The sequence below is a fragment of the Callospermophilus lateralis genome, chromosome 4 (genome assembly GCF_048772815.1).
Source record: "Callospermophilus lateralis isolate mCalLat2 chromosome 4, mCalLat2.hap1, whole genome shotgun sequence".
Taxonomy (NCBI): Eukaryota; Metazoa; Chordata; class Mammalia; order Rodentia; family Sciuridae; genus Callospermophilus; species Callospermophilus lateralis.
In genome coordinates, this window is record NC_135308.1 from 53106529 (window position 1) to 53124965 (window position 18437).

Genomic DNA, 18437 nt, shown 5'->3' on the forward strand with positions numbered 1-18437 from the left:
GTTTAATCCCTGGTACCCCCTAAAATAAAGTAAAATAAATAAAACAACCCTTAGTCTAATTGAGACCTGGAACCTCTGATTAAATGTTGTGATAAGCTCATAGTTCTCTTCTTTGTACCTTAAGGAGTAGTTACTGCTTCAAGCAACGTTTTTTGGTCAGGGTGACCATGTGACATGTTTTACTTTGTTTTTCTCTGTGCCTCCCACCTCTCAGACCCTCTTAACTTTTTGTTTTTTTCTTTCCCCAGAGTCAGCTTGAAAAGGAGACTCGGGCTCAAGGTGGAGTATCCATGGAGGTGTGGAGCCTTGTCACCAATCTCTAACTGCAGAACTGGGATGTGGAGCTGGAAGTGCCTCCTCTTCTGGGCTGTGCTGGTCACAGCCACACTCTGCACTGCCAGGCCAGCCCCAACCTTGCCTGAACAAGGTAAGGCAGTAGGCTGAAGGGTTGGCCCAGACCCCCGAGCCTTTGAACAGGCTGGGCTTGCATGGAGGTGATGTGATCAAGTAGGAAGGCTCCTTCTTAGGTGGAGCAAAGGGCTTCCTTCCTATAGCAGAGATGCTTGAGATTCTTAGGCTGGTTGGGCCTGGTTATAAATCTAAATGACTTCATCAGAGGTTGGGGTTGTGAAGTCTGGTGACAGCCATCCTGAGTTGATAAGATGAGGGAAAAAAACATCTGATTGGCACCTAAGAGCTGAGTCTTTATCCTGGGTGGTATATAAATATATATATAAAAACCGATAGTTGGTGCGATGGCGACCAAGTAGCCTATGAGTTTTGGTTTAGCATTTGAATCGTACAACAGGGGACATTGTAGGATGTAAGAGTTTGATAATAGTCTCTGACTTATAAAAAATTGTTCCAGGGGCTAGAGTTTTAGCTCAGTTGGTAGAGCATTTGCCTTGCATGTGTGAGACACTGGTTTCTGGTCCTCAGTGCCACATAAAAACAGATAAATAAAATAAAGGTTTTGTGTCTGTCTATAACTAAAAAATTATATATTTAAAAAAAAATTGTTCCAAAGATACATCTTCTATAAGGGTTGGTGGTCATGATGACTTGCCTGCCATTTTGCCTTTCTTGAATGTGTCTCCCAGGTCCTGTTTGGGAGCCTGCTGAGTGGTTTGCTTTGGAGATGCCCTATTTGAGGGATTTCAAAGAGACTGGGAACTAGGAAGCAGGATGGAGCATAGAGACCTATAGTGTGTTGGAAATTCACAGAGATTATTAGTAACAGGAAGACTTGCCCCGCTACTCATGGGATTTGCACAAGTTATGAAAATACCTATGGGAGATTACAAGTGCCGCATACCTGATAGCTTTTGAGAGACTTTCTGAGAATTAATGTTTAGGCATTTGGGGGGACTTTGAGACTTGGTGACTGGTCACATAGAGAAAGTTGGCAAGCAGTAGATGAAAAGCTTGGTTGCTTATGATGTGGTGGCTGTATTTACAAGGCCATCAGTCTAGGCTATCAGGGACCTGTTTTAATGATGAGTGATGGGTGAGAGAACATGTCTAGTTACATGATGCTTGGAAGGAGCAGGGAGGGTTGTGTGAGACTTTCTGAAGGTGTAATAACTGGAGCAGGCATTCTGTAGGACCACAGGCAAGATCTGAGCAAGAACATACCGGAGACCCAAAGTGGGAGAGTTTATCTCTGCCCACAGGAGTTAACCATTAGGTAGAGACAAGTACAGAGAAATAAATGCAAAGTATACTGTGTTTAAATTACACATTGGAGTTATAATAAAATGCAGTGGGGGGGCTAGGGTTGTGGCTCAGTGGTAGAGTGCTTGCCTCGCACGTGTGAGGCATGGGGTTCGATCCTGAGCACCCCATAAAAATAAATAAAGGTATTGTGTCCATCTACAACTAAAACAATGTTAAAAAAAAAAAAGCAGTGGGAATGCAGAGGAAGAGAGGAGCACAGATCATCTGAGATGGGGAAAAAGTAGGGATCTGGGAGAGAGAAGTAAAGGGCTTTCTGTGGAAAAGCATAAAGCATGAGTGAGGGTACAGAGGCAGGATATATAAGATAAAATTGAGAATGGTTTGCCTTTTGGGTAAATAGTTATGGGAAATAATACCTTGGAAAATTAGATTTGGCTACCATATGAAAGGCTTCCATATGCCACGCTAAGGAAACTATACTTAAAATGGGTAGGTGCTGGGAAATTTGAAAAATTTAGTGACATGTTCCAGCTTTCAGAAATTTAATTTGGCCATTGAATTTGGACAGATGGGAGGAAGGGGTTAGTTAGGTGGACCTGTTTTCATCTTGGTCTGCCATGTGATAGCTGCGTTAACTTCCTTTGCCAAATTCGAACACAGTAAGCCTTAGTTTTGCCCATCTATAAAATGGGAAGGGTAAAAAAGGATTGAATGCAATAATCCAAATAAAGCACGTAGATGGAAAGTGTTAGCATTTATTACTGCTGCGGCCTCTGTTGACAGAAAGACTAGTTAGGAAGGTTGTTTCGATTGTCTAGTTGGAGTGAGATCGGGAAGTAGGATGGGGGCTGTAAGATTGTAAAAGAAGGAAAAAGCAGTAAAGACCCTCCAGAAATAGAACCCAGGGGTTTAAGTCGGTAGAATAGCAACTCTAGATGACTAGAGACAAGACAAGATGAAAGTAAGGGAGTGAATCCGCGTGTGGGAGGTTACGGGGAGCAGAGAAGATGGTGACCAGCCACTGCGTAGACAGTGGCAGGGGAGTCCAGGAACAAGGAGGGCATGGCTGGGGGTTGAGAATGTGCTTTTATGATGGACCCTGAAGCATTTTCTTTTTCCTTTTTTTAACTTTCTCCAAGACTCTTTGCAGCCCAAGAATGGAGATTAGAGAAAATGAATTTGTACAAATCTTTGGCCTAGCCACTTGAAGGCCGGAAGAGGGTGTGGAGCAGGGAAATGTGAGCTAAAGGAGATTTAGATGGGCGGTGGGGCTGGAGGAGGAGGGTCTTTGAAGCTGCTGGTGGTGGATCCTATCTAGGAAAGGAAACGGCAGGGATGGAGGATAGAGCCAGGGATCTGAAGGTCTTGATGAGGACAAAGTACAAGCCCTGAGAAGAGAGGGAGGAAGAGAGGGGGATGGGGACTGTTGGGAGGCTGTAGGCAGTCAGGACTGAGCATATAAAAACGTTAACTTAATTGAGGTATGATTTATGTAACATGTGTTGGTTGTAAGTGTATGGTTCCACGTGTTTTGTTCGTTTGTTTTTGTTTTTTGGTACCTGGGATTGAACTCAGGGCACTTGACCACTGAGCCACATCCCCAGCCCTATTTTGTATTTTATTTTGAGACAGGGTCTCGCTGAGTTGCTTGGCGCCTCACTGTTGCTGAGGCTGGCTTTGAACTTGCGACCCTCCTGCCTCTGCCTCCTGAGCTGCTCAGATTATAGGCATGCGCCACCGCACCCGGCTCCATGTGTTTTTATAGAATGTGTGTACACCATGTAACTGCTACCTCAGTGAAGATATAGAACATTTTCATCACCCCTCACCGTGCCCCTCTTCAGTCAGTCCCTGAGCAACCTCTAATCTACTTTCTTTCACCATAGATTAGTTTTTCCTGTTTTAGAATTTCATATGATAAAATTACATGCTGAGTGTGTATTCACCTGTTGATGGCCATTTGGGTCATTGTATTAGTCTGTTTTCAGTTGTTATAGCAAAAGACCTGAAATTGGATACTTATAAAGAAAAGAAGATTGTTTACCTCATGGTTTTGGAGGCTGAAAGTCCAAGATCAGGCAGCCCATATATTTAGCCTCAGGTGATGGCCCACCTTGCAGTATCACTACTTGGAGGGTGGGTCACCAGGGTGTATATAAGAGAGATCCTATGATGAGATAGGGAGACCAGGGAGCCGCAGGGAACTTAGAGGTTTCATGAGAACTTCATTTAATCCCTTATGAAAGCAGTGACCTTCACTAAGCCCCACCTCTTAAAGGTATTCAACCTTTCAATATTGTCACTCTGGAAGCCAATCTGCCAACACATGAATTATAGCAGTTATGAACAATTTTGGCCATTTTTAATAAAACTACTGTGTTCTGAACATTCATGCACAAGTCTTTTATGTTTTTTCTTGACTACCTTCATTTTGATTTCAAGTGCACTTCTTTTTTTCTTTCTTTTATAGTAATGGAGATTTAGCTCAGAGCTAGTCTACCACTGAGCTACATTTCCAGTCCTTTTTAATTTTATTTTGAGACAGTGTCTCACTAAGTTGTGAGGCTGGCCTCTAAATTTGCCATCCTCCTGCCTAAGCCTCTCAAGTCTTGGGGATTACAAGCATGCACCACCACACCTGGCTTTGACTCCACTTCTTACTCCCTGTTGACTCTTGGGACAGTTTTCTCTGCCTTTCTATAAACTCTGTTAATAATGAATATGTGCTCATAATGTCATTGTAAAGATCAAATGAGACCGTCTGCACAGCTCTTACACAGAGCCTGGTACACAGTAATAAATGGCTGCTCTTAGTCCATTTTCCCGGGACCCAGGAGTATACCCCATATGGTAAGGGACATGTGGTCTCTTGGGGCAACTTGGAATGGCCTAGGACATAACAGTGGAAAGCCACGGGACTTGGAGAATAAGTCTGGTGAAGGAAGTCCCTTCCTAGTGTGGCACTTTTATCCCTCACGAGCTCTGTCATGTCAGAGAACAGCTGTGACTGTGACGGGTTAAGAGAAAACATATCTTCATGCTTTGTGAACTTTAGGGAACTTTACAAATGTTAGATATATTGTATAGTCTTGGCCCTACTGATTATTAAATAATGCTGCTATTGTCCTCAAAAAACACTATAATCTGGGTATAAAGGATTTGTCCCTAAACTGAAAGCAGACTACCCCAAACCCTGCCTGCATTGAAACCTTTTCCCCCATTGGAAAGGCTTTGTGTGTAAGTGTGTGTGTGTGTGTGTGTGTGTGTGTGTGTGTGTGTGTGTTGGCAGCCCCTCCCCCAGCTGAATGCAATACTAGCTGTCTGCAAATGCTCCTGAGGGACTGGGGAGGGCCTGGAGTTTCTGGCTGTCCTTGGAAAGTTGATTTAATAAGGGTTCCAGGAAAACCAATCTCCCTCTCCTTCCCATTCTCTCGTGTGCCATCTTACCAAGTACAAGCTTGTTTCAGATCAGGCTTTGAGGTTTGCGGGTGGACTGAAGCTGGATCACAGGCCGAGGGGTAGAATACCCCTTTCAGAAGATAAGCACCAGCTTGAAAGACATTCTGAGCTTGAGGTGGGCTGTTTCCATTTGTTTTTTCCTCCTAGAATGGGACTTGAGGGGAACCGTGAGTGGGTTCATCCAAAACTGCCTGCAAGGCCACTTTGGGGACTCCTATCTGCCCCCACTTCAGCAGTCATGTGGGTTAAACATCCCAGACCCCGTGGTACAGGGGTATAGTGTGTGAGACTTGTAGTCTCCAAATACTTGCTTCCATCCATAGAAACCTGCAACTCATAAGCGAGTTAATGGGCTGAGGTTTTACAGCTCCTCCCACCCACCCAGATTTGAAGGAATCTGGTGGCTGGTTGAATGGGGGAGAGGTTACATTTAATGGAAAAGCTCTGTGTTTCCATTTCTGGCTGCAAGACCCCCGGCATGCCATGTGTGTACCACAGAGCAGGTCTTTGTCTCTGTGTTCTGCAGAAACCTGTACCCATGACTGCGGGTAGTGTCAGAACCATGAACCAGCCCTCAAGTTGTAGGGTCCTGGCAACTCTCCCACCCCACAGGGGTTCTGCAGCTGCCTTTAGTCCAAAGGGGTGTGCATTTCAGCTGAGCTACAGCAGGAGTCTCAGATAGGTACCAGGGGGTGTCCCAATATAAGACATGCTGTGATTCCGCAGGCTGCAGCTGATTGGCCTGAAGACCAGTGTCCCAAAGCTGCCCTGGGACACTTGGAGGATGTGCCCCCACTCCACCTCATCCCCAGCATAATTTCTTCTTGTGAAAAGAACCTGTTTGCTTCTAATTCACACTGAATGGCAAGAGGAATTCCAGAAGGCTAGTGGAATTACTTAGAGCAAAAGGTGATGTTGAATGACCCACTTGAGAACAAGGGCAGGGGATTTAGGTCTGTAGAAATCCACCAGTGCTCTAAGCTACCAGGTTTCCCTCAGGATCTACTGTGTCCCATGCCTGCCTCCCCAGAGAGGTGGCTGTTTGCAAGTGTTAGAGTTAGGGCAGGGCTGGGAGGACCCAGCAGCTCTCAGCAGAGTGTGAGAGAATGTGAGGATGCTCACGTGTCCTGCTTGACCACACTGGGTAGAGCTCAGCCACTCCAAGGCTGTGTTCTTGGCTCTGGCTTCTGCATTGCTACACCATTAGCTTCACTGATTTTCCACTCTGGCTTTGCCAACCCACTCCCCGAAGTCAGGGAGGAGGAATTTCTCAGGGAAGAACAAATGGCTATCCAGAGGACGTGCAGCGGGTGGGGGGAGGGAGGGAGCCCAAACAAAGAATCCATGATTCTTTGTCCATGACTCTGTCACCTGGTTTGGGGTAGGCAGGAAGGTGTCAGGGATTCTTCTCAAGCCTTCATGTAAGATGGGAAAATGGGTCCACAGGGTTTGTCCAGCCAGGGTGTTTGCTTCTGGTCAGGCAAACGAGTGAGTGACTGTCTAGGTGGTGATGGATGGCCTTAGGAGAAGTGAGTTCTGGGGAGTCATTATCCAGAAGGGTGAGGTCCAGGGTCAGAGAGCCTGACCAGCAGCTGCGCCCTGTTTTTATAATGCCTCATTCCTCTGGGGCTACCGCGGCCTCAGGCTCCCCCTGTAGACACCACCTTTGCCTCCTTCTTCCTTCCCTGAAGCCTGGAAATGAGACATCTGTTTTCCTGCTGACCAGGGAGGTCCAGCTGCTCTCCTTCCTTCCCCTGGACTCTTAAATTCAGCTGCCCGGGACTCCCTGTTCATTCAGGGAGGGTGGACCATTCATTCACAGACTTAGACACTTCTTTCTGCCCAACCTGTCCCCGCTCCTCTGGAACTGGAAGTTAATTGCCCTACCTGGCCTCCTAAGAACCTGAGGCAGATCCCAAACCATTTCCTTTTAGGAGAATTCCTTCTGGAATCTGAGTTGCTCCTGACCTTGGGGATTTTCTCAGACTTCCAGCTGCCAGTGGCCAAGTAGAGACCCTCCCTCCACGTACACAGAAGGTGTATTGCCAGCATAGTAGCATCAAGCTTGAGCATCCATCCGCCCCCTGGTTTCCACTCTCCTGACTCTTAACTCACAATAACTAATCACTCACCTTTCTCCTTTGCCAAAGAGGGTGTCCGCTGCCTTCGTTTAAAGGTTTGTGTCATGCACACTGAGGAGGCCTGGGATGAGGGGTCTGCCCAGTTAGTTACAGGGAACAACAAAGATCTGCTTAGGCAGAACTTGAAACTCCATGCTCTCTCCTAATCCCCCACGTTGTGCCGGGCCAAATCTGTACGGTTTGTGTGCAGTAGGTGGATATTGGGATAGCAGGCCCTGTCCTGGGCACATAGGTGTATTAAGCCTCAAGTGGTCGTGAGAGGGTCAAAGAGTTCAAGAAAGAGTGGGCTTAATGGTTATGAGCTTGAGCAGGGCAAAAGGGCACGAGACAGCAACGTGCAAGTTTTAAGTATTAATCAACAAAGAAAATTGAATTCAGAGCTTACCCCTTCCTGTTTTCACTGGGATTGAAAACTAACCTCTGGCTAAGGATTCATTCCTTCATTACTTTTTTTTAACCCATTCATTCATTCATCTGGCCAAGTTAAGTCCCCCCCCCCTTTTTTTACTACAATATATACTTTATATGTAACCTTTGTTCAGTCAGAAATGGAAATTATTTACTCAATTTAACCAGTGTTCAGACAGAACTGGCCGCCCTTATCCTTTTCTCCTTTTCACATTTTGTAATCCCTACTGTATTCTTGGACTAAGGTTAACTTGAGTTTGAGTTAGACCTAGTTTAAGGAACATATTCTTGGCGTCTTCCCCTGTTCACTCCTTGCTTTTTTGTTGTTGTTGTTTTGTTTTGTTTTTAATAATCAATCTAGCACGGACTTTATTCTGCCTCACGTTTTTCGTGTGTATACTAGAGATTGAACCCAGGACCTCACACCTACTAGACAAGCACTGTCAGTCCTTGCTCAGTTTTTTTTTTTTTTTTTTTTTTTTTAAGTTTTTGTGTTTTATCTGTTTGTTTGCAGTGTCAGAGATTGAACCTTGGGATTCATGCATGCTAAAGCATATGCTGTACCTTTGAGCCATACCCCAGCCCTTGGAGTTTTTAATGTTTGATAACTCCTCTCAAAGTTCTGTGCAATTAGCAAGAATATTGTTCTTTTAAAACATTCTTATTTTGATATGTAGTCTGAGTTCATTGTAGAAAATACAGAAAACCTATAATCCTATTACTAAGGAGGCTGAGGCAGGAGGATCACAAGTTAGAAGGTAGCCTCAGCAACTAAGCAAGACCCTATCTCAAAGTAAAAAATAAAATGACTGGGAGTCATATTACACCCTGTTCCCCCAATTTAATCCCTAGTACAAAAAGAAAGAAAGAAAAACTTAAACTCCCATCATCCAAAAATGATTATTTTTTTAAAAGACTTTTTTCTTGCCTTTATACAAACTTTCAGAAATGGATTTATACTATATGTACTGATTTATAACTTAAGCCTATATTTATTGTCATACAGAAAAGCTTTTCATCGTGCCTGATAACTACTTAGTATGTGAGTATACAAAATTTGTTTATCTTGTCCTCTACTTTGGGAGTAACTTAGGTTATTTCCAGTAATTTGCACTTGAGTGAACATGCTGTTACAAATAAAATTTGTTCATGTATCAAAGGGGAGTTACATTTTAAATGTTTTGATATCATCACTATACCAAACTGCCCCCCAGAAAGGTTGTCCAGTGAAAATCTTTTTGAAAGCAGGGCTGGGGCTGGAGGTACTCGCCAGTATGCACAAGGCCCTGGCTTCCATCATCATAATAATTAATAGTAAGCATCTTTATACTGCATGGTTTACATTTTTACATCTTTATAATGAACCCATGGACACAAGGTTCATGCCCATGATCAGCTTGAGATTATTTAACCTTAGTTTGAAGTTCAGGAAACTAAGTAACTTCTCAAAGATTGTATAGTTGGAGAGGGGTGGCATGAGGTTTCAAATTCCGGTAGGTCTGATGATATTTTTTTTCCTACTCTATCGCTCTCCATACCATCAAATTGGATTCCCCACAAAATTGAGACAGAACACCTTTTGAACATCCCTGCATGAGGCAAGAGAACTATAAGTTCAAGACCAACCTGGGCAATTTAATAAGACCTTATCTCAAAAAATAAAGGGAGCTGGGTATATAGCTCAGTGGTGGAGTGTTCTTGGTTTCAATCCCTAATACCACAAAAGAATAAAATAAAAAGAGATTTAAAAACTAATAATAATATAAAAAATAACAAAAATAAACATTGCTGGCTTAGTCCCCCTTATCTCACAGGAATCTGACTTCTCTCTTTGAGATGTTTGCCTTGAGCCATTTCTCCTGTGACTTTCTGTTCTGTACTGTGAGGTTCCACATCAGTCACAAGTCTGTGAGCTGCCCTAATGACAGTGGTTCCCTAGCATGGAATAATCAACGGAACAAAACCCTTTCTTTTCCACAGTAGCCACAGACCTCATACTTGAGAGAGATCTAGGATCAGAGATGCTCAAGTGTCAGATACCACACCTGAGTTTTTTGTAGGTCACACTTAGTCCGGAATGCAGCAGTATTGCCTAGACACAAAAACTACATCTATGTAAACTGGGTTAATGGTATACACCTGTAATCCCAGCAGCTTGGGAAGGTGAGGCAGGAGGATCAAGGGTTCAAAGCCACCCTCAGCAATTTAGTGAGGCCCTAAGCAACTCAGTGAAACTCTAAATAAGTACAAAAAAGGGTTGGGGATGTGGCTTAGTGGTTAAGTGCCCTGAGTTTAATCCCTAGTACCAAAAAAAAAAAAACCTACCTAGATTTCTTTTAATTGGATGGAAATAAATATGTCAGAAGGTTCATAAAGGCTGGGGTTTAGGATTTTTTTTTTTTTTTTTTTTTTAAGGCTACAGTGTTATTTTTCTTTAAGTGCAAAAACTGCGGTGGGGGAGGTCTAAAATTTTGTTTTTCTTAGTGTTTATATTTAACAAATTAATGTAAAAACAAAATTTTATATTACAAGGTAGTACCACAGAATAATTATGGGATTTTAAAGGTACGTATCAATTTGTGGTACACTATTCGTAGTGCCCTCGGAATAGAAACTAGACTTGTTGAAAGTTAGGGAATGTTTTCCTCTGGTTCTGTCAGTTGGTACCATCCATGTAACCTTTTGGGAAGAAACAGTAAAAGTCTTATAGACCTTTTCTAAATGCTTGAGTGAGCCGTCCTATTCGTACCCTCACTATGTATGGGTCAGGCCCAGCCCCAGCCAGCATTAACTCTTAATAACACAAATACAATAAATGACTCATTTAAGAAATAGTATCCACTCTTCGGTCTCGGGCCTAAGTTGCGGTGACAGGGCTAAACGCACTAAGAAAGTCGGAATCGTTGGTAAATATGGGACCCGCTACAGTGCCTCCCTCTGGAAAATGGTGAAGAAAATTGAAATCAGCCAGCATGCCAAGTACACATGTTCCTTCTGTGGCAAAACCAAGATAAAGAGATGGGCTGTGGGGATCTGGCACTGTGGTCCCTGCATGAAAACAGTGGCTGGTGACGCCTGGACCTACAACACCACTTCTGCTGTCACCGTCAGGTCTGCAATCAGAAGGCTGAAGGAATTGAAAGACCAGTAGAAAGTTCTACCATATAGCAAAATTCTGGTTTGTTGTTAATTGTATTAACTGGATGTTCTGATGTGAATTGTGTTAATATTGCCTTTTCAAAAGAGATTTGTAAATTGAAGCCCTTCTAATTTGAATTGGAAAATTTTGCTGAGATGGGTTATTGTAATTCAGGTGTTTTTCCACCAGTAGTCAGATGATAATGGCATGAAACTAAGTCTTACAGCTTAGGTATATACTTAGCATTTTTTTTTTTTTTAAACCACTGTTCAACTACTCTGAGATACATTTGACATTGTACAAAATTTGTTTTAAAGGTAAAATGCGCTAAAATACACAAAGGATATACATTAAAAAGAAGAAGAAGAAGAAGAAGTATCCAATGGTGTTAAAATGCAGTCCTTGGCAGGGTAAGGGCCCAGGAATCAGCATTTTAAGTTCCCGGGTGATATCAATATTGTTAGTTCTTGAACTACAACAGTTAAAGTGTGGACTTCAACTTGAATATAATTACATAATATTTTCTAGATGGTAAAAAATAAAAAGGTGCAAAAGAAAAAATAGAAGTAATATTCAAAGCCCACATCAAATAAAGACATTAAACCCTAGATTATACGAGGTCATATGAAATGACAGGATGGCCTCTTCTCAAAGGAAAGGTGTAAATTGACTGACTGCTGTATGCTATAGTATATATAATAGTGTGTATACACACACAGAGTTGGGTGTCCCTTTGATGATGTCAGTATGTTCTGAGAGGTGCACAGTTAGGAGATTTCATGGTAGTGGGACCATCATAGAGCGCTTACACAAACCTATGTAGCACAGCCTCCCACACTCATAGGACAATTAGTGTGTGCATCTGTGTACATGGTGTAGCCCACTACTCCTGTGGCTGTGATGAGTGAGATGACACGATTTAAATGAAGCACAAGAGAAAATGATGGAGTCAAGACACAGAAAACATGAGATATATGAGGCTTCTGCTGGCATAATGCCGCCAGCAGCATTAAATATAAAAAGTAAGCTTTTTTATATTTAACTAGAATAAACACACACTAAAATAACAATTAAAAGTGTATTATCATAAACCATAAACCAGTTAATTATCAATATTAAATATTATATACTGTATATAATTGGATGTGCTATATGACTAGTAGCACAGTAAGTTTGTTATACCAGCTTCTCTACAAACACATGAATGATGTGTTACTTACTCTGTGACTTGAGGACTGATATAATGTCACTGAAAATTGGAATTTTTCAGCTCAATTATAATCTTATGGGAACACTGTCATATGTGGCTTATTATTGACCAAAACATTATACAGAGCATGACTTTATATCTCTCTTTTTTTATATGTATATACATAGGTGCACCTCGACTTATAGTGGGGTTACATCTTGTTAACCCATTCTAAGTTAAATGCATTTAATACTGCCAACCTACCTAACATCATAGCTTAACTTACTTAGCTGATCTTAAAACATGCTTAGAACACTTACTTTAGCCTGCAAAATCATGTAACACAAAGCCTGTTTTATAATAAAGTGTCTAATATCTCATATCACTTATAAAATATCTATCCAAACCGACATCAGGAATCCAGTATACTACAGAGTATCAATTATTTACCTGAAGCTGCAGCTCACTGTTGATGCCCAGTGTAGGGCATGTCAGAAAATAGATAAAACTCAAAACACAGTTTCAACTAAATGTGTATCACTTTCTTCCTACAGATAAATTGAAAAATCTTACATTGAAACAGTGTAACTTGGAGACTGTGTATCTATTTACATATGTATGTGTAAATACATATACATATATATACATACACATATACAGATGTCTTGGACATATTAATACTTTTTAAGTAGTTGGTTTCACAAGTAGATTGCAATCCATTGTCATTTTTAAAAAAGATATCTAAAAATTCTAATTTTAAAAAAGAAAAGCTGTTGGGGTACTGTGGCACCTACCTATAATTCCAGCAACTTGGGAGGCTGAAGCAAAAGATCACAAGTTCGACATCAGCATCAACAACTTAGTAAGAATCTGCCTCAAAATAAAAAAATAAATTAAAAGGTTTGGAGATGTTGCTCAGTGGTAGAGTGCCCCTGGGTTCTATCTCTAGTACCAAAAAAAAAAAAAAAAGAAAGAAACTGGGAAGGAAGAAAAAAAATCAAAGCTAGGAAGACAAAGAAAATCAATGAGAAACAGTTTGTGCTACCATGTATTAAACTCTTACCTCAGACAGTACAGTGGTCCTTAGATTTCCCTGGTTCAGTGTTCCCTGGAGGGCATGTTAAAGCACATCACTACATTTTGGTCCTCTTGAGTCTGAAAAAGGGCCCAACCTTGGTGACTAACAAGTTCCCAGGTTGATGCTGTTGCCTCCAGTCCTGGGATCCACACTTTGAGAATCTCTAAATTCAATTCATTCCCATACCCAGAAAATCTATATGCTAGGCATTGTTGCCATTTAGCAGCTTAGGAGACTGGCTCAAAGTCTCAAAACTTGCTAAGGTTCAACAGCTAACAGATTGGTGGAGTGGTTCAGGATCAGGTCTTTGCCAAACTAATGCCTACTGCTCTAACCCCTGTGCTGGGAAGAGGTGAATGAAGATGGAACTTTGGAGGTTCTGGGAGGAGAAAGGCATGATAGGCTGGAAAGTGGGGAGAGGTGCGAGAAGATGAGTACTTTCACCTTGGAGGGCTGCGTGGGCGAGACTGGAATAGGGAAGTGTTCTAGAAGCCATCCTAGGAAGGAAAGAGACCCTCTTCCTGGAACACCCTCCTGCATTAAGTCCATTATCATTATCTTTGGGATGCATGTTAGTTTTCCACCCTTTTAGGAATCTGCTCCTTTATGGTCAAACTTGAGGGTTTATTTTTGGAATTAAGTTTTTTTCCTTTGCTGTTAGGAATTAGCCTTTGAACCTAGAATAAAATTCACCCCTTGATGTCCAAAACTTATGATTTGCTGCTTGAATGGTCAAAACCCTGAGAGGTATGGTTGGAAGTGGTCTTTATTTTATCAGGTTAGCCCTTCTTTGTTATCCACAAATTCCCAATGCATTTGAAAAATTTATTGACCTAACTTTTCTCATGGGATTGTATTCCATTAGCATCAAAAAAGAATCGGAAGTGAATTCTTGAATAATACTGAGTTTTCTGCTAGTCTTAGAAGAGATGAAGATGAGAAGCATTTATTGAAGGTGCTGGTGGCCAGAGTTCTGTGACCAAAACAGATTCCCTTTTCTTAAAGGACAGTTACATGGAGAGACAGTTCCCTCCCCCATCATCAGTGTGCTCTTGGTTGGGGGCAGGTGGGGAAGTCAGTGGATGACACTCCTCCATCCAGCAAGGCCCTGTTGGAACCCAGGACATTGGTTAGAGCTGGAAGGAAACTTTTCAAGTCAGCCTCCTCATTTCACAGATCATGAAGCTGTCAAGGAAGGTGACTTGCCTGGGGTCACATGGTTAGAGGTAAGGTTAGCCCAGTGGAGTGATTTCTACTCAGATGCTGTCTCTGCTGCATCCAGCCAGTGACAGCCACCTGTGTGGCTCAAGCTGAGTTGGGGACTAAATGGTTTCTGCAAAAGACCTCTCTTCCCCCGGATTCTAGTGGTCCTGGATCCCTGTGGAAGCAAAGGCACATAGACACCAGGTTCATTTTTCTATGTGCTCTACCTGAAAGCCATAATATCCTAAGTAGAAAAACCCGGAAACTATGTGTTTAATTCTTAAAACAGTAAAATGTTCATCTCTGATGCTGTGTGCATGAGAGAAGGAGGCTAAATGATGAATACCTGGTATGTGGAAGATGGCATATAAATGAAGCAACTTCTGGGTTTCCACAGGCCTGGAAATCTGTGAAACTGACCCTTGGTCCCATATTTTTAGATTTAGGACCAGTATAATTCCCCTTCTAATATTTTGAAACCCATGTAGGGTTCTCAATTTATTTTACTGAGTAAGCACATTTTTAATAAGCTATTGGTGTCTACCCCCATCACCATTGCGGGGGGTAAAACATACATAACATGAAATATACCAGTTTATCCATTGTCAAGGGTACAGTTATGTGGTATTATTTGTTCACATTGTTGTGCAGCCATCACTACCATTCCACTAGAACTTAATTGACATACCTATTAATCAGCCCCTCCTTCTCCTGTCCCTCAGCCCCTTGAACCATCATCTATATTATGTCATTTTAAGAGGATGTTTTATCACTTTTATTCTCTTAAAGTGAAAATAAGAGCTTTATTTTGTGGGGAGGGGGGTTCTGCTGAGAATGGAACCCAGGGCAAGCTCTCTACCACTGAGCCCCACCCCCAGCCCAGGCCATTTCTTTACATTGAGAAAAATGTTACTTTAGGAAGAAATCATTCCTTTCCCCACCTGGGAGTAGGCCTTAGGCAGGGCTCTGACCCAGGCCACCCAGAGCCACCATCACAGGATTGAGACCTGATGGGGGTGTGGGGCTGGCAGAATGTTGGGGTGCTGAGAGTCCTGGTGACTTGTGCAATGCAGCACACCTATTGTGGTTTGGGGGGTCCATAAGGTACATTCAAACAGCTGAGGCCTCTACTAATGCATCAGCAAGTTTAGGGAGTGACAAGTTTTTCCTGGCCAGCTGCTGGCGTTTCCTTCCCCAAATCAGCACCGCTGAGCCTGGGGGAGGGGCAGCCCTCTGAGAGGCTGGGGAGGGCCTGGGGAGGGCCTCGGGGTGAGAGAGGTGGGGGCAGGGCAATACATTCTTTTCTTTAAGGAACCTGACCGGACTTTAAGGTCAGAGCGCAGCGGAGAGTGGGAGCTGCAGGGTTACCTCTTCACTGTTGATTCATCTCGCTCTCCTCCCTCCCCCACTCTTAATGATCTTTCCATTACAGAACCCAGACCAGGAAGTGCATGACAGGTCGCAGCTGCAGACACATGGCTGGGAGGCCTGGGCTTTGGGCCAGTGGTAGGAGGGTCTGAACTCCCCTCCTACAGCAGGACCCCTACACACACACACACACCCCTCCCTTCCCCCACCTCAAGCTAACATTTTAGTGGAAGAAGTTTGTTCTTATGCATTTTATCAGTTGGTGACCAGTTATACTTTTGCTTTGAGTTTAGGGCGTGATTTTTTTTTTTTTAAAGGCAGGAATAAGACCTTCACCTGACCTACAGTCCACATAAATTGCCCATACCAGCTTTTAAAGAGTTCCCCATCATTGAGCAGACTCTTGCTCCTTGTCCCAAAGTAGAACCCATCTAGTTATGGTCTTCAAAGCTTCCCAAGATGTTCATGGTAGTTGCTGGGCAGTCTGCATTGCCTTCAAAATAAAATATCATCCTCTGTGATTCTATCTAAAATGCGAGGTTCAAAACATGTTTTGGGAAAGGTCTAGCTGCAAGATCATGGGATTTTCAAACTCAGACCTGGGTTCGAATCACAGCGAAGAAGCTGTGCCCCCTTCATTTTTTAGACTCTGTTGGAGAGGCCCTTTCCATTTATGAGTTGCTTAGGAAATGTTAATTTACTCTAAACTGTGTCCTAGGGGGCAGTTGTCACACGGGAGTTTCTGTCTCCACCGCCAGCTGTGTTGTTGGCTCTCTTCCCTGAATCTGCCAAGGCTGGATTCTTCTGGTGCCAAATGAGAAATGGTGACACAAACTTCTAGGAGCTGTGATCCTTGACTGCCCTTCCCCATAGCTGCAGGGCATCCACCTTCACTCCCTCTGAGTTCTTTCTTGCTGATAAGATTGGAGGGAGAGAAACAAAGTCTATTGGGAATCTTTTTGGAAAATGGGTGGAGTCAGTTTTATTTTTGACCTAGCTTAAGGTGTTATCAGTAAATAATTGGGGCCCTGAACTTTTGCTGGGGAAAGAAAGGAGATTTCTTTTTAAGACTACTCTTGGGTGCATTCCTTTGTTAATCACTTAATTACAGTCCTTCAAGCTGAGAAGGTTCTCCCAAAGTGGGAGGTGGGGGACGCTGATACCAGTTGGGGGAAGGGGACCAAATCCCTAGGGATTCAAAATACGGACAGGAAGGAGGCATCAGATGAACCCAGGAACAGAAGTTTGAACCCCAAATTCAATTCGGGTACATTGCAGCATATTAACACTCAGGCTTCCTATGTGTTTTAAGATTGACACAAACTCTCTCAGTCTGGAGCTGACAAGTGGGGTTCTGCATGCTTCCTGCGCCAGCTCAGTTCTTGGGGAGCTGGTTTTGGGGGGTCATGGGGCAGTCACAGGGCCCTGGCTGTGGCTTTACCCAGCACAGGCGGCTCTGCACTAAATTACAGTGACGAGGTGGGACATACAAAAGACCAAAATCTTTTTTTAATAAAAACAAAACAAAACTCCAGCCCCAAGCCCCTGGGCTGCTGAATGGCGATGGCTTCCTGTCAGGATTAGCCGGGCTGCCTGGGCATGTGTGCGCTGCCTTTCTCCTCAGGAAATACCTTTAGTAAGCCCCGGTGGGGTCCCCATGGCAACGTGCGAGGGGACCTGCTGACTGAGGCCATTCAGCCCGCCATTGTTCCTCGGCCCCTTTGTTGTGAGCTTTATTGCTGCCCCTCTGGCAAACACAGCAGTTTGCACCGTTTTGTCAGGCTGAATGTGGAGTTTTTACATTTTAATGGGCTCTTCTGGCAGTGGCCCATTTGCATGCAAAATGTTCCTTCTTACTCCTTTCCCTTTTTTCTATTAAAAAAAAAAAAAAAAAAGGCACCCTACTCCAAATCCCCTGGGTCGGGCGACTGGTGAATGCTGCTGATCTGGGCATCAGACCCTGCTAATTGATTTGGTGTTCCTGTCTCTCCTGCCACACACACCTGTCTCTGTCCTGTTCTTCCTGCCACCCACAAGATATGTGTTCCTCATTTCTGCAGCTTCCCTTGTATTGGGGGGACTTCCCTTGTATTGTGGATAAGTTCAGGGAGTTCCTTACCTTTAAGGCTCTCTCTCTCTCTCTCTCTCTCTCTCTCTCTCTCTCTCTCTCTCTCTCTCTCTCTCTCTCGATATCCCAACCCTATGGGATGATGGGTGTTATCCAGGATTTCAGTGAGAGGCTCTGGCCTGGTCTTGCCAGACTCAAGTAAGTTTTCAGTTCCATTTCAAAGCCAAAATAACGTAATAAAAAACCTCTGCAGAGGGCCCCCGGAGCCCCGCTGCGCTGTTCTGTGTTCCTTTTAAGTTGCTTTCAAAGCCACCCTGAGTTCCTCCCCCACCCACAATTGCCCCCTCATTTATCTCTGGGGAGCTTGTGCCAAGACTGTAAACATTCCTAGACCACCAGTTCCCCCATGTTACTGAAGAGGATGGCCTTTCTCCCCTAATTTTCTTAACCCAGAAATTCGAAATCAAAGGGATTTATCGGAGATGACAGAAATTGCTACCCTGAGTCATCATGCTAACAAGCCAAGTCTGGTTTGTTGAGGGGTGAGCTGCTCAAAGCTTAAGTAAGAAACCCTTTGTCCCATCCAATGTAGCAGCTATTCCTGACCCCAGTAGGGAGTTAAGACAGGGATGTGTGGACCAACCTGATGGCTAGGCAACAAGATCAAGTACAAGATGAAGCTATGAACATTTTCAAGGCCAGGGGAA

At 43.3% G+C, this 18437-nt stretch overlaps 1 protein-coding gene and 1 pseudogene across 12 annotated transcripts in view; both read left to right on the forward strand.

The window, feature by feature from the left end:
- Positions 1-18437, forward strand: part of Fgfr1 (fibroblast growth factor receptor 1) — a 53368-nt gene that overhangs the window by 10241 nt on the left and 24690 nt on the right. For 9 of the 11 annotated variants that reach the window (XM_076853857.1, XM_076853858.1, XM_076853853.2 and 6 more), the window contains exon 2: positions 249-427. In XM_076853857.1, the coding sequence (XP_076709972.1) occupies positions 337-427 (91 nt within the window). In that variant the 5' untranslated portion in view covers positions 249-336. Of the gene's footprint in view, positions 1-248; positions 428-5163; positions 5252-11170; positions 11235-18437 lie in introns of those variants that run through there. The other 2 variants (XM_076853864.1, XM_076853859.1) reach the window with 2 other exon arrangements.
- LOC143397612 (large ribosomal subunit protein eL43 pseudogene) lies at positions 5164-10980 on the forward strand (annotated as a pseudogene). The gene is made up of 3 exons (XR_013091182.1): positions 5164-5251; positions 5863-6045; positions 8692-10980. The product of XR_013091182.1 is annotated as a large ribosomal subunit protein eL43 pseudogene (transcript).